Source organism: Populus euphratica, unplaced genomic scaffold, assembly GCF_000495115.2.
Source record: "Populus euphratica unplaced genomic scaffold, PopEup_1.0 scaffold86.1, whole genome shotgun sequence".
Lineage (NCBI taxonomy): Eukaryota > Viridiplantae > Streptophyta > Magnoliopsida > Malpighiales > Salicaceae > Populus > Populus euphratica.
In genome coordinates, this window is record NW_011499880.1 from 18,039 (window position 1) to 30,181 (window position 12,143).

Genomic DNA, 12,143 nt, shown 5'->3' on the forward strand with positions numbered 1-12,143 from the left:
TAAATAAAAAACAAAGAGAAGTAAAAGAAATCAAATGAGGATGAAATTAAAACAAATATCAACCAAAAGATTAGGGACAAAATCAAGAACAAAGAGAAGCTAAGGGGCTAATTTGAAAATTCAACAAGGCGGGACGCAAGAATTGAGAAAGTATAAGGGAAAAAATGACCGTCAGAACCAAACCGGAGCTCCGTTTTCTACATGCACCATCATTACATGGGGAAGACACCGAGATGAATCTAAAGACATTATGAAATGACATTTTTGGTTGCTGAAATCAGCCGCATGTGTCGTCCAAAGACAACGAAGCGACTGACATGTGCCTAGCATACATCGACAAATTTTTTTAAAGTCCCTTTAATTTATTAAAAGACAAAACTAATCCTCACTTTATCCAATACAACAAAACAAATCAACAATAAAACCCTTAAGGGTATAGCTCAACTGGTTAGACCTTATGTTTGCTTTACAAAAATCACATGTTTGAATCCCACAAACTTTAGAATCACTACAAACTTATATTTCAGAGCCTGTAAGATTAGTTGAGGTATGCGCAAATTAGCTTGAATACTTATGTTAATTAAAAAAAAAAACCAACAATACAATAACAAAAATACCCTCAAATCTAAGATATAAGAGATAAATCCCTAGGCATTTAACTGTACAAGGTTAAATTAGTTATTTTATTGTATACTTTATTAGTAAAATATAATCTACTCTTCAATGACATCTAATAATGTATTAATCTTAATAAAATAATATTTATGATAATTTACTATACAATTTAAAAGGCAAATACTTTTACTGATTAATTTAAATATATCAAAATGCTACATTATAAAGACAATCTATCCGCAACCTTTAGCCTACAGTTTTTTGTTTTTTGAAGGACAAGAAGATAAATTCATTGTTGTCGTCCATGCTGAAATGTGTCGAGTGAAAATGTGAAAATACAAGAAAAAGACATCTAAGACTTTCCAACACATGAATCATAGCTAACTTCATTATATTTTCGAATATCTTTCAAAATTGGACCGAACACCTTCACGCCATTAATGCGCAGGCTACAATTCAGTTGATCATTTTCCCAAGTCCAGATTGAATACACGTGATTCTGTCTCGCAACAGAAGCAATCTACCATGGAAGGAACCACAAAAAAATCTTTGGAAAGACTGCTTTTCTTGTGCTCTTTTGTTCTCTCCAGCATAAGAACCTCTACTACTCTGGACACTGTAACTCCTAGCCAACCCATCAGTGATGGCCAGACGATAGTTTCACCAGGTGAAAGCTTTGAACTTGGATTTTTCAGCCCAGGTAGTTCAAGAAATCGATATTTAGGAATTTGGTACAAGAAGATATCCATGGGGACTGTTGTGTGGGTAGCTAATAGAGAAGCACCACTTTTTGATCATTTAGGCGTGCTAAAAGTTACTGCACAAGGAAATCTTGTTCTTCTTAATAGCACAAAAGGAATTGTTTGGTCATCAAATACATCAAGAGGTGCAGAGAATATTCCAGATGCAAGGCTTTTGGAGTCTGGTAACCTTGTGGTGGAAGATGGAAATGATGACGACCCAGATAAGTATTTATGGCAGAGCTTTGATTATCCATGTGATACCTTGCTGCCAGGCATGAAGCTTGGAAGAAACTTGGCTTCTGGTTTCGACTGGTTTTTATCATCTTGGAAAAGCACGGATGATCCTGCTCATGGTGACTTTACATTTCGGATAGATCTTCATGGGGTTCCACAGTTAGTCCTTAAGAAAGGGTCTGCAATACAGTTTAGAGCAGGGTCATGGAATGGCATTCGTTGGACTGGGGCTCAAGCAATGGTGAGAAATCCAGTATACACATACGAATTTGTATCAAATGAGACATACGTTTATTACAAATATGAGCTACTGAACAGTTCCGTTTTTTCAAGGATGGTACTGAATGCGTCTGGTGTTTCACAGCGCTTCACCTGGATTGATAGGTCGCATAGTTGGGTGCTTTATTATGCAGTGATAGTTGATCAATGTGACAATTATGCCTTTTGCGGTGCGTATGCTAGTTGTAACATTGACAAATCTCCTGTATGTTCATGCTTGCAAGGATTTGAACCCAAGTCTCCTCGAGATTGGAGTTTCCTAGACTGGTCTGATGGATGTGCTCGAAGGACTCTGTTGGATTGTGATAAAGGAGATGGGTTTTTGAAGCACGCAGAAGTGAAATTGCCAGATACGACTTATGCGTCGGTTAATAAGAGCATTGGACCTGAGAAATGTGGCGAATTGTGTTCTAACAATTGCTCTTGCACGGCATATGCGAACTCAGATGTCAGAGGAGGAGGAAGTGGTTGCATCCTTTGGTTTAGTGACTTGATTGACATAAGAGAATTCTCTGATGGTGGGCAGGACCTCTATATCCGAGTGGCTGCCTCAGAACTAGGTATCCATCCTTCCTTGATGTTCTTCCTACTCTCTAGAATTGATTATAGCATTCCAATTGACCATATTTTATACATTCTATTGAGATAATGATTAGCTGAGAAACCCTTGCAGAAGCAGTGCCAAGGGTCAAACTTGCAGAAACAGGGAGAAAATTGGCTAACTAATTCTGTTTTTTCTTTCTTTGCTTCAGGGAATATTGGGGTAAAAAGAAGCTCCAATGACAAGAAGCTACTGGGAATCATATTTGGCTCTGTTATTTTCATAGCAATGCTTGCAATTGGATTAATCTTCTACATCAGGAAAAAGAAAGGTAAGTCTTAGTTGTGGGTGCGTGTTATCTACATTGCAATATGTGAAGGATAAAACAGGTCAAATGGTTAAGTCATTATGTTTGAAATATTGGTGCAATCAAATCTGCTTCTCTTACAGCGAAGACGAAAAATAGCCTGGAAAAAGATTGCAATGATGAAGATGAAAACGAAGTCATGGAGCTGCCAATATTTGATATGAAAACTATTATTAAAGCCACAGAGAACTTTTCGATTGACAAGAAGCTTGGAGAGGGTGGTTTCGGAACTGTTTATAAGGTAATATCATGCTAAGTTTATGTTCTCTAATATTAAATTTTACGAAGCGAATTTGTGTTTTTGTGATTCTTTCAGGGAAATTTGAACGAGGGGCAGGAAATTGCTGTGAAGAGACTTTCACAGGATTCTGGACAAGGACTGAAAGAGTTCAAAAATGAAGTAATCTTAATTGCTAAACTTCAGCACCGCAATCTTGTAAAGCTTCTCGGCTGTTGCGTCGAAAGAGATGAAAGAATGTTAATCTACGAATACATGCCCAATAAAAGCTTGGACTACTTCATTTTTGGTTAGAATCTCCTCAGCGTGACAGCAGTTCTATCATAATCTATGTTATTCATATTTTTATGTTTTTTTGGCATGAGAATTTAGGTATAAAATATAACTTCCATCAGAAATTCTCCAGATGAATCAAGAAGGAAAGAACTGGATTGGCATAACCGCATCAACATTATCAATGGAATTGCTAGAGGACTTCTATATCTTCATCAAGACTCTAGACTGAGGATTATCCATAGAGATCTTAAAGCCAGCAACGTTTTGCTAGATAGTAATATGAACCCAAAGATTTCAGATTTTGGCTTGGCTAGAATGTGTGGCGGAGATGAAACCGAGGCAAATACGAAAAAAGTTGTAGGAACATAGTTAAGTATGCCTAGGCTACCATAACCTCTCCATGGCTTATGTCTAATATTTTATTTTTTTATTATTAAAATCTTCCTCTTTTTTGCAGTGGTTACATGTCCCCTGAATATGCAATTGATGGGCTCTTCTCAGTGAAATCAGATGTCTTTAGCTTCGGTGTTTTAGTACTAGAGATAGTGAGTGGAAGGAAAAACAGAGGATTTAACCATCCAGATCATCAACACAATCTTCTTGGACATGTACGCACAGGGAGCTGTAGATGAGCTCTCCAAAGTCTACTAATAATATTCATGGCCTGGAAATATGTGAATGGGATCGAACAAACTGACGTGTATATGTTGTTCATGTGTTTCAGGCTTGGAGATTGTGGATGGAAGAGAGGCCACTGGAACTAATTGATGATATTCTAGGTGAATCCTGTGCTCTTTCTGAAGTGCTGCGATGCATTCATGTGGCTCTTTTGTGTGTGCAGCAACGACCTGACGACAGGCCATCCATGTCAACAGTGGTTCTCATGTTTGGTAGTGACACGATGTTGCCACAACCAAAGCAACCTGGTTTTTTCACAGAAAGGAACGTAGTTGAAGCAGAATGTTCCGCAAGCAAGAATGATTCGTCAACAAAAAACGAAATCACCATTTCATTATTAGAGCCACGGTAGAAATGGGGTTAAAATATCTAATACTTTTTACGAAAGAAAATCATTCATGCAGTGATAATCTCTCTGTGTCAACACTGTTATGATTTTCTGGTTATCTGTACAGGGATTTAGATCTTACTTAGGATTATATACGCACACATATATATATATTCTGCTACTTGTTATTCGAAAATATGTATGATATGGTTTTTGAAATCCTTGAACTGTGTCTTTTCTTTTCAATTCTTGAATCAAATTGACCGAAAGCTTCTTGCTTAATTTGTTGAAACTGTGTGGCATGGGTATATCAGAAACTGACATCACGTACCTGGTATAACAAGAACTTGTACAGGAGGCAGACACCTGAAGAAAGTCTTTGCAGATTCACGTGGTAGACCTTTGGACACTTGAAGAAGACAGTCAACTGCTCCTTGTCAATTGAACAACCTGTCGAGTGATCAATTTTTTAATCCCTCCAGGTAGCTCAGATAAATTTCTTTCTTTTCCATCTGTTGTTTTGTACAAGTTGTTAACCATGGATTCAGGTTGCATGAGAGACTTTTCAAATCTGATCAAGCCCCATATTGTTAGTTCGGAATTTAAATATTTCTTTCCACTTCATTTATTTGTTAGATGAAAAGAGAGGATGATTGTGAGGGGTCAGGTATGGAAAAGGAAGCAAACTTGAAAATAAAATATTAAAGTAAAACACAGAGATAAATATACGTAATTTTTAAAAGTGTAGTAATGAGTATAGATAAACTCTATTATAGGGTGCATTGTCAAATCAGCAAATAAATTGATTAGATTGTATTCAAGAGTGTAGTAATTTTTTTAAATAATTTTTTAAATATGTTAAAATAATTTTTTTTATCTGGTATTGTCAAATTAAAGCAGCAAATAAATTGATTAGATAGTGTAGTAATTTTTTTAAATATATTAAAATGATTTTTTTATCAGGAGTACTATCAAATTAAAGCAGCAAATAAATTGATTAGGTATTATTTAAGAGTGTAGTAATTTTTTTAATAATGTTTGTAAAAAATTATTTCTAATATTCCAAAATATTTAAAAAATAATTTAAAACAAACAATTTTTTTTGAAATTTAACAAAACAACATTTAAAACATAGTTCCAAAAACGTTCTAGAATGTGTTTATTTATGCTGTATGGTCGTGTTTTATTAAAACAATAACTTTTTTTTTTTTGCTTTATATAATTTCTTTGTTCTTTTCAATCATTGTGATATAATGATAACAAAAATAAATTTTTAAAAATAAATTAATATTATTTTAATGCATTAAAAAAAATATCTTAAAAAATAATTGTTACTATTTTGTCAAACAATACCTTAATCATCGTACAAAAAACAATATATTTGATCCAATATTAAAATTTATTTATTTTTATTATTATTATTATTGTTGTTATAAATATTATCATCACAACTATTATTATTACTACTACTATTATTATTAGTAATATGATATATCATTACTATAAAAACTTAATTATAATAATGTTATTATTATTGAAAATTATAAAAACTTTGACAAAAAAACTAAGGAAAACAATAAGAAATAAATAAAAAAAAAAGGAACCGAATTGAAATCAGTATTATTCTCATTGAAAAAACAAAAAAAAAATCTTAAACATGTTTTCAAAGATAAAATTGAAAGCAATAAAAACTTTCAAAAAAAACAAAAAAATTTAAAATTAAAAGTAGAGGAATCGAATGAAACATATTATATATACAAATTAGAAATCATTGATTAAATTAAAAATAAATAAAATTTCAACAAAAATAAAAATAACAAAAATACTAAAATTAAAACTAAAATGATTGAATTTAAAATAACAATAATAATGAATATTATAATGCTTTTTTGGGTAAGGAAAGAGAAACGAATGGATACAAAAACAAAAGGGTCATCCACAATAAACTAATCATATTTTGACCACATACGCCTCCTCCTATTAAGGAAGAGGAGATGGCGAGAAATAAAATGATATTGTGGAAGTCTATTTTTCATCATCCAGAACTTCCACATGCGTCGCATGAAGTATATAGAGGCTCCCAAGTGCTAAAACATGTTGTGCACTTGTTATTAGTTTTTTCTAATTAAAAAATTTTATTTTAATATTAAATTATGTCATCACCCTCGACCAAATCAAAAATTAAAAAAAAATTATCTAAATATCTCTACCAAATCAATTTTCTTGAATATAAAGGTACAAGTGTAATTATATGGTGTATAAAAAAAATTATCTAAATATCTCTACCTGAAATAATTGTTTTTTAAAATTCTTGAAGGCATTGTAGTTATTTTACTGATTATTAAAATATTGAATGGATAAAAGTACCTGAATAAATCAATAATGACTACAGCACTGAAAATACCATAACACTCTTAGTCAAATGCAACCAATTTTTTTAGCTAATGCCATAGACGTTCTATGGCTACTGGGAAATTACTCCTTTAGTATATTTGTTATTCTTGACTAATTAGAAACTAGAACGCTGTCTGTTAAATTTGATTCTTTAGTCAACACGGAATTTGGGTTAGGTAGTAGCTTAGCAGGGGTGCTTGGACAGAAAGCAAGAAATCTCCTAGTTAAGTCAAGAAATATCTGATTTCTTTTGACATTATATGCTTAAAATGGGGATTTATGCTCAAATTATTTCCAAAACTCAAACTTAAGCCAAGAATATATCATTTACACATGCTGCAAGAAAAATATTCTGTATACAAATGAAAAGCTAAGAAAAAAGAAGTAAAACACAGCAAAGAATCTGCGGTTCCATCTCTGGAGAAGAAACAAAGCCTAAGATACAGTTGCTATGCCCCAACCCCAGGTATATAGCATCAAATAGAACAAGTTCTTCGATCATAGAAATTAAAATGAGAATTTCTTTCAGGAAGACGATATAACGATCATTTGTTTTTGCTGCTGCAAAAGAGAAGTTGTATACTTTCAGTTTTTTGTTGGAGATTACAACAGGGAACGATGTGTTCTAGAGGACAGTCTTTTTTTGTCAAGTAATGTCTACCGCGGTTCAAACATTGTGAAGCTGACGTCATTCCTAGAAGCTGATCGAATACTGCTTGATGAAGTCTCCGGTTCAGGAAAATTTCTTTCTGTGTAAAAACCAGGCTGTTTTGGCTGAGGCAGTGAGATCTCACTGCTCAACATTACTACCACAGTTGACATGCTTGGCCTATCATCGGGTCGTTGTTGCACGCATAAAAGACCAACCTGAATGTGTCTTAGGATTTCAGATAAAGAAGAAGAGTCATCAATCGTTATGTTCATCAGCTCCACTGGCCTCCCTTCATTCCACAGTTTCCATGCCTGCAACATATTAGAAGACTAAGCTCGTCAAATTCGTTCTCCTACTACTGGAATTGAGCTAATTCCCAAAAAACAAAAGTAAAGAAACATTGCCAAAAACATGTTAGATCATTTGGAGAGATCTTAGCAGAATAGAAAATGCAACTTGACATCTTTCATATCACTATTTATACTTACATGCCCTAGAAGGTTGTGGTTGTGATCAGGGTGGTAAAATCCTCTGTTTTTCTTCCCACTCACTATCTCGAGTACTAGAACACCAAAGCTAAAGACATCAGATTTGATTGAGAAGAGCCCATCGACTGCATACTCGGGAGAGATATAGCCACTGGAAACAACATTGAAAAGTAAAATTAAACTTCATTTCATTTTCTTTCTTGGCCGCTGAAAGAAAAGAAGAGGGAAAACAGAATGTATGGTGCAACAAAGTGCTGGTATACATACTAGGTTCCCACGATCCTACTAGTATTGGCCTCTATTTGATCTCCCCCAAATATTCTGGCCATGCCAAAATCTGATATTTTTGGGTTCATAGAATTGTCTAGAAGCACATTGCTGGCTTTGAGATCCCTATGGATAATCCTCAATCTAGAGTCCTGGTGAAGATAAAGAAGCCCTCTTGCAATGCCGCCAATTATGTTCATGTGTGTTTGCCAATCAAGTAGGTTTCTGCTTTTTTTATCTGAAAAAATCCCCGACAAAATTAGTCCAATCATGACTTATTGAAACTATAATGCAAGGAGAACAGACGAAATATCCATGTTTACAGCAGAACGAACCGAATATAAAGTTGTCCAAGCTTCTATTTGGCATGTACTCGTAGATTAACATTCTTTCATCTCCTTCAATGCAACAACCAAGAAGCTTTACAAGATTGCGGTGCTGAAGTTTGGCAATCAATATAACTTCATTTTTGAACTCTTTCAGTCCCTGTCCAGAATTCTTCGAAAGCCTTTTCACTGCTATTTCTTGTCCATCGGTCAATGTGCCCTGAATGTTCAACAAAAGTCAACAAACGCACCCTTGAATTAACTTATATTGGCAGTATGCTGCAATTTTACCTTGTATACAGGTCCAAAACCACCTTCTCCCAGTTTGTTATTGTATGAAAAGTAATCTGTGGCATTCTTTATAGTAGTAAAATCGAATGCCGGTAATTCCGTATCATCCTCCCTGCCGCTCTCATCCTTCAAATTATCAATGCGGATGCTTGACGTGTAGGCTAAATAGTTCAAGATTAATCAGCCGTTAACAATTATTCATTAGAAACAAAATGAGTTAAATCTTTAATTAGGTTCGGTATCCACAGTCAAGTTTGTTACGAAATTGGCATTTGATGTCATTTAATCCTTTATTTGCATGCTAATCCTGCTTAATTTGTGATACAAAATCAACAACCTTTTTTTACCTTGTCTAGTCTTCCTTCTTCTCCTCATGTACAACATGAATCCTAATACAAGCAACACCACAGCAGAAATCAATGTGCCAATAATGATCCTCCGTCGCTTCCTCTTACTCGAACTTTTCTTTTCATAACTACCTGAAACCTCGGAAGAGTAGAAGACATATTAAGTGGACAGCCTGACAAGTTCGAATATAAGCTGTCATTGGATGACTCCAAACTTGCAAGATTTATCCTGTTCTTACATCATTCAAAATTAGTTTTAGAAGCTCGCACCATAAGTAGTTCCTAAAAAGAAAATAAAGCAGAAGAAAGACTAAAAATATGATGAAGTAAGGAAACATACTTAGTTCTGAAGCAGCCATTCGTATGTATAGATCCTGCCCACCAAGCGGGAGATGTTTAGTGTCCCTGAGGTCATCAAACCAAAGGTAGCAGCCAATTTCTCCTCTTCTAATATCTGAATTTCCATAGGCCACACACGAGCAGTTTGAAAGGCACATATTCCTACATTCAACTAGGCTCATGCTAGTATTCACCCAGGAATCAGTCATGTCTGGCAATTTGACACTAGTGAGTTGCAGAAATCCATCTCCATCTTTACAACCAAGCTGAGTTCGTCTAACACAACCACCAGACCACTCTTGTTTATTCCAGCTCTCAGGAGTTCTTGGTATGAAACTTTCCAAGCAGGAACAGACGGCTTCATTACTGTTGCTGCAAATACCATTGACACCACACAAGGAATAAGTGTCACACTGATCAATCTGCACTACAGAGTAAGATCCCCAAAGATTAGTTTGAGTTATCCATGTGAGACGCTGTGGTATGCCTGAAGGATTTATCACCAACCTTGATGGAACTGAACTGTTTAGAAGATCAAACGTGTAATAGGACTCGGTGGCAGTTGAAACAAATTGTTCTCCGTAAACAGTATTCGATGTCGTTTCGGGGACTCCTCCCCAACGGAAACCGTTCCATATGCCAGTTCTATATAAAATTGTAAGACCCCTCATTAGCAGCATCTGGTTATATCCGCGAGGATCCAACCGAAATGTAAAATCACCTCGAGCAGGATCATCTGCACTCTTCCAAGGTGATATATACCTATCAAGACCAGTCACCAAATTTTTTCCCCACTTCATGCCTGGAAGTAAGGTTTCACTCGGATAATCAAAGCTTTGCCACAAGAAGTTATCCGGGTTGCTGTCATTTCCATCTTTCACGGCAAGATTTCCCGAATCCAAGAGCTGTACAACAGGGTTCTGGGCAGTTCTTGAGACATTAGATGACCAAACAGCATAATTAGTGCTATTGAACAGAACGAGAACTCCTTGACCAGTTACATTTAAGACTCCTAGCCGATTCACGAGTGGTTGTTCTCTGTTGGCCACCCAAACAACAGTTCCAGGGGTTATTTTATTGTACCATATCCCCAAGTATCTATTACTTGAACTTCCTGGGCTAAAAAGTCCCAGCGCAAAGCTTCCATCGGCTGAAACTACAGATTCTCCATCTTTTATGGACTGGCCAGGAGCAAGAGTGTCCGATATGGCAGAGATTTTTAGATCGGAAATCAAGAGGAAAGTGCACAAAACGATAACTCTAAATCTTTCCATTGATTTTCCCCGTAGGTTTCATTCTGTGCTTTCGCTTTCTATATTGCACATGATAACCACTAGTCTAGACCAATAATACTCTAACTTTGCAAAATCCTTGTGTATTTTACACAAACTTGCAACATGATACTCGTTCCCTTCCAGGAACAGCTAAATTTGTCCTAATTATGGGATCTAAAATCCTGGTGTTGAACAATGCTGTGATCAAATGACAGATGCACTGTTTCTGCCCTCATTAGTTGAAATATCACATTTTAGAAATGTATTACTCCTCCTTTGTAATGCAACAAATCATAGAATCTTCCCTTCACAATATGATATAATACCATGTTGAAAATCAAAGATCAAATTATCAGGTTTCCTTTTTGACCCGATACCTCAGGCTGAGATTCTAGACTTCATAGCGGAAACAAAGAAGCCGACAGTAAATTTTTAATTCATATATTAAAAAAAAAAAAGTCGTCCTCTTTAACCCATGAGACAATTTTGTTGTTTAATGTATGTGGATTAGTTTAGCTGTTGCTATCAGGAAGGGACCCGATGTTTATTATTAATTCTCATTATATAATGGCAGTATGAACCGGATCATGCCTACCATTTATGTCTTAACTAATATTTACTTAATCGAGTATATATGAACTATATTCCTTTTTCATTTGTACGTTGACTTTTTAATTGTTTCAAAATCGAATACTTGTATAAAAACCTGTTATTTTTTTTTAATTTTCAATTATATGAATTTTAGTTTTTTGAATAAAATAATAAATTTTTATTTTGTATTGATAATTAAATTATTGGTTTTTATTAATCATAAAGTAGCTTTTAGCCTTAAAGTAAAACTTAGGTAGCTTACTATTGATTAAAAGTCATTTCTTCTTAAAATATTTATTTGAATTTAATATCCTCATTGATTGAATATAATATCAGTTTGGTGGAACATTTAGAAAACGAAAAATGGATGGAATTACTTAATTCATATAAGCAAAAAAGTTTGTATATCTTGAGAATGATTAAAGTTTGTTTACTCTATTGAGATAAAAATAAAGTTTATGTACTAACAGCAAGTTAAAGTCAAAAGAAAAATAGACGAAAGTACTTGATTGGAAGATTTGAAAAAAAAAAAAAATGATGTAGCCAAACAAACAAAAAATCAAAGTTTTTTACAAGAAAAGATGTTGAATTACGAGTGTTTATCCCTTACATATCATATTTTATGATGGTAGGTTGTTATCATATTTTATGATGGTAGGTTGTAAGATATAACTAGTCTAGATATTTGCGATTCGCGAGGGTGGGTTATATTTTTTTATATGTGTGTGAGAAAATGATGTTTAAGTATTGAAATTAAAAAAAAATAAAAACTTAATTTTTATTAATTTAAGTTAATATAACAAACTTGTAATTATAGTAATTAAAATTAATCTAATTTAAAATATCTTGTCAAATTCAAAACTCAAATTATAAAA

The 12,143-nt window shown here is 34.2% G+C and overlaps 2 protein-coding genes across 2 annotated transcripts; one reads left to right on the forward strand and one right to left on the reverse strand.

Annotated features, from left to right (window-relative positions):
* The first annotated feature begins 836 nt into the window (after nucleotides 1-836).
* Nucleotides 837-4,581, forward strand: LOC105129136 (G-type lectin S-receptor-like serine/threonine-protein kinase At4g27290). The gene is made up of 7 exons (XM_011031077.1): nucleotides 837-2,431; nucleotides 2,624-2,743; nucleotides 2,863-3,020; nucleotides 3,096-3,306; nucleotides 3,424-3,661; nucleotides 3,751-3,901; nucleotides 4,018-4,581. Exons 1-7 carry the CDS (start codon nucleotides 1,141-1,143, stop codon nucleotides 4,321-4,323), a joined length of 2,475 nt encoding a protein of 824 aa, XP_011029379.1. The 5' UTR covers nucleotides 837-1,140; the 3' UTR covers nucleotides 4,324-4,581.
* A 2,400-nt stretch (nucleotides 4,582-6,981) lies between these two features.
* Nucleotides 6,982-11,012, reverse strand: LOC105129137 (G-type lectin S-receptor-like serine/threonine-protein kinase At4g27290). Its single transcript, XM_011031078.1, has 7 exons — nucleotides 9,405-11,012; nucleotides 9,065-9,196; nucleotides 8,718-8,878; nucleotides 8,436-8,646; nucleotides 8,101-8,338; nucleotides 7,834-7,984; nucleotides 6,982-7,656 (listed from the first exon to the last, which is right to left on the reverse strand). Exons 1-7 carry the CDS (start codon nucleotides 10,675-10,677, stop codon nucleotides 7,351-7,353), a joined length of 2,472 nt encoding a protein of 823 aa, XP_011029380.1. The 5' UTR covers nucleotides 10,678-11,012; the 3' UTR covers nucleotides 6,982-7,350.
* Nucleotides 11,013-12,143: the final 1,131 nt, after the last annotated feature.

Bases quoted from the DNA above. Each gene is read 5' to 3' on its own strand.
- LOC105129136 (XM_011031077.1), top strand. From the start codon at position 1,141: ATGGAAGGAACCACAAAAAAATCTTTGGAAAGACTGCTTTTCTTGTGC. The intron at 2,744-2,862 runs GTAAGTCTTAGT...CTTCTCTTACAG, and splicing joins CTACATCAGGAAAAAGAAAG to CGAAGACGAAAAATAGCCTG. The intron at 3,902-4,017 runs GTACGCACAGGG...CATGTGTTTCAG, and splicing joins AACACAATCTTCTTGGACAT to GCTTGGAGATTGTGGATGGA.
- LOC105129137 (XM_011031078.1), bottom strand. From the start codon at position 10,677: ATGGAAAGATTTAGAGTTATCGTTTTGTGCACTTTCCTCTTGATTTCC. The intron at 9,197-9,404 runs GTATGTTTCCTT...CCGAGGTTTCAG, and splicing joins AATGGCTGCTTCAGAACTAA to GTAGTTATGAAAAGAAAAGT. The intron at 8,339-8,435 runs GTTCGTTCTGCT...GGATTTTTTCAG, and splicing joins CTTGGACAACTTTATATTCG to ATAAAAAAAGCAGAAACCTA.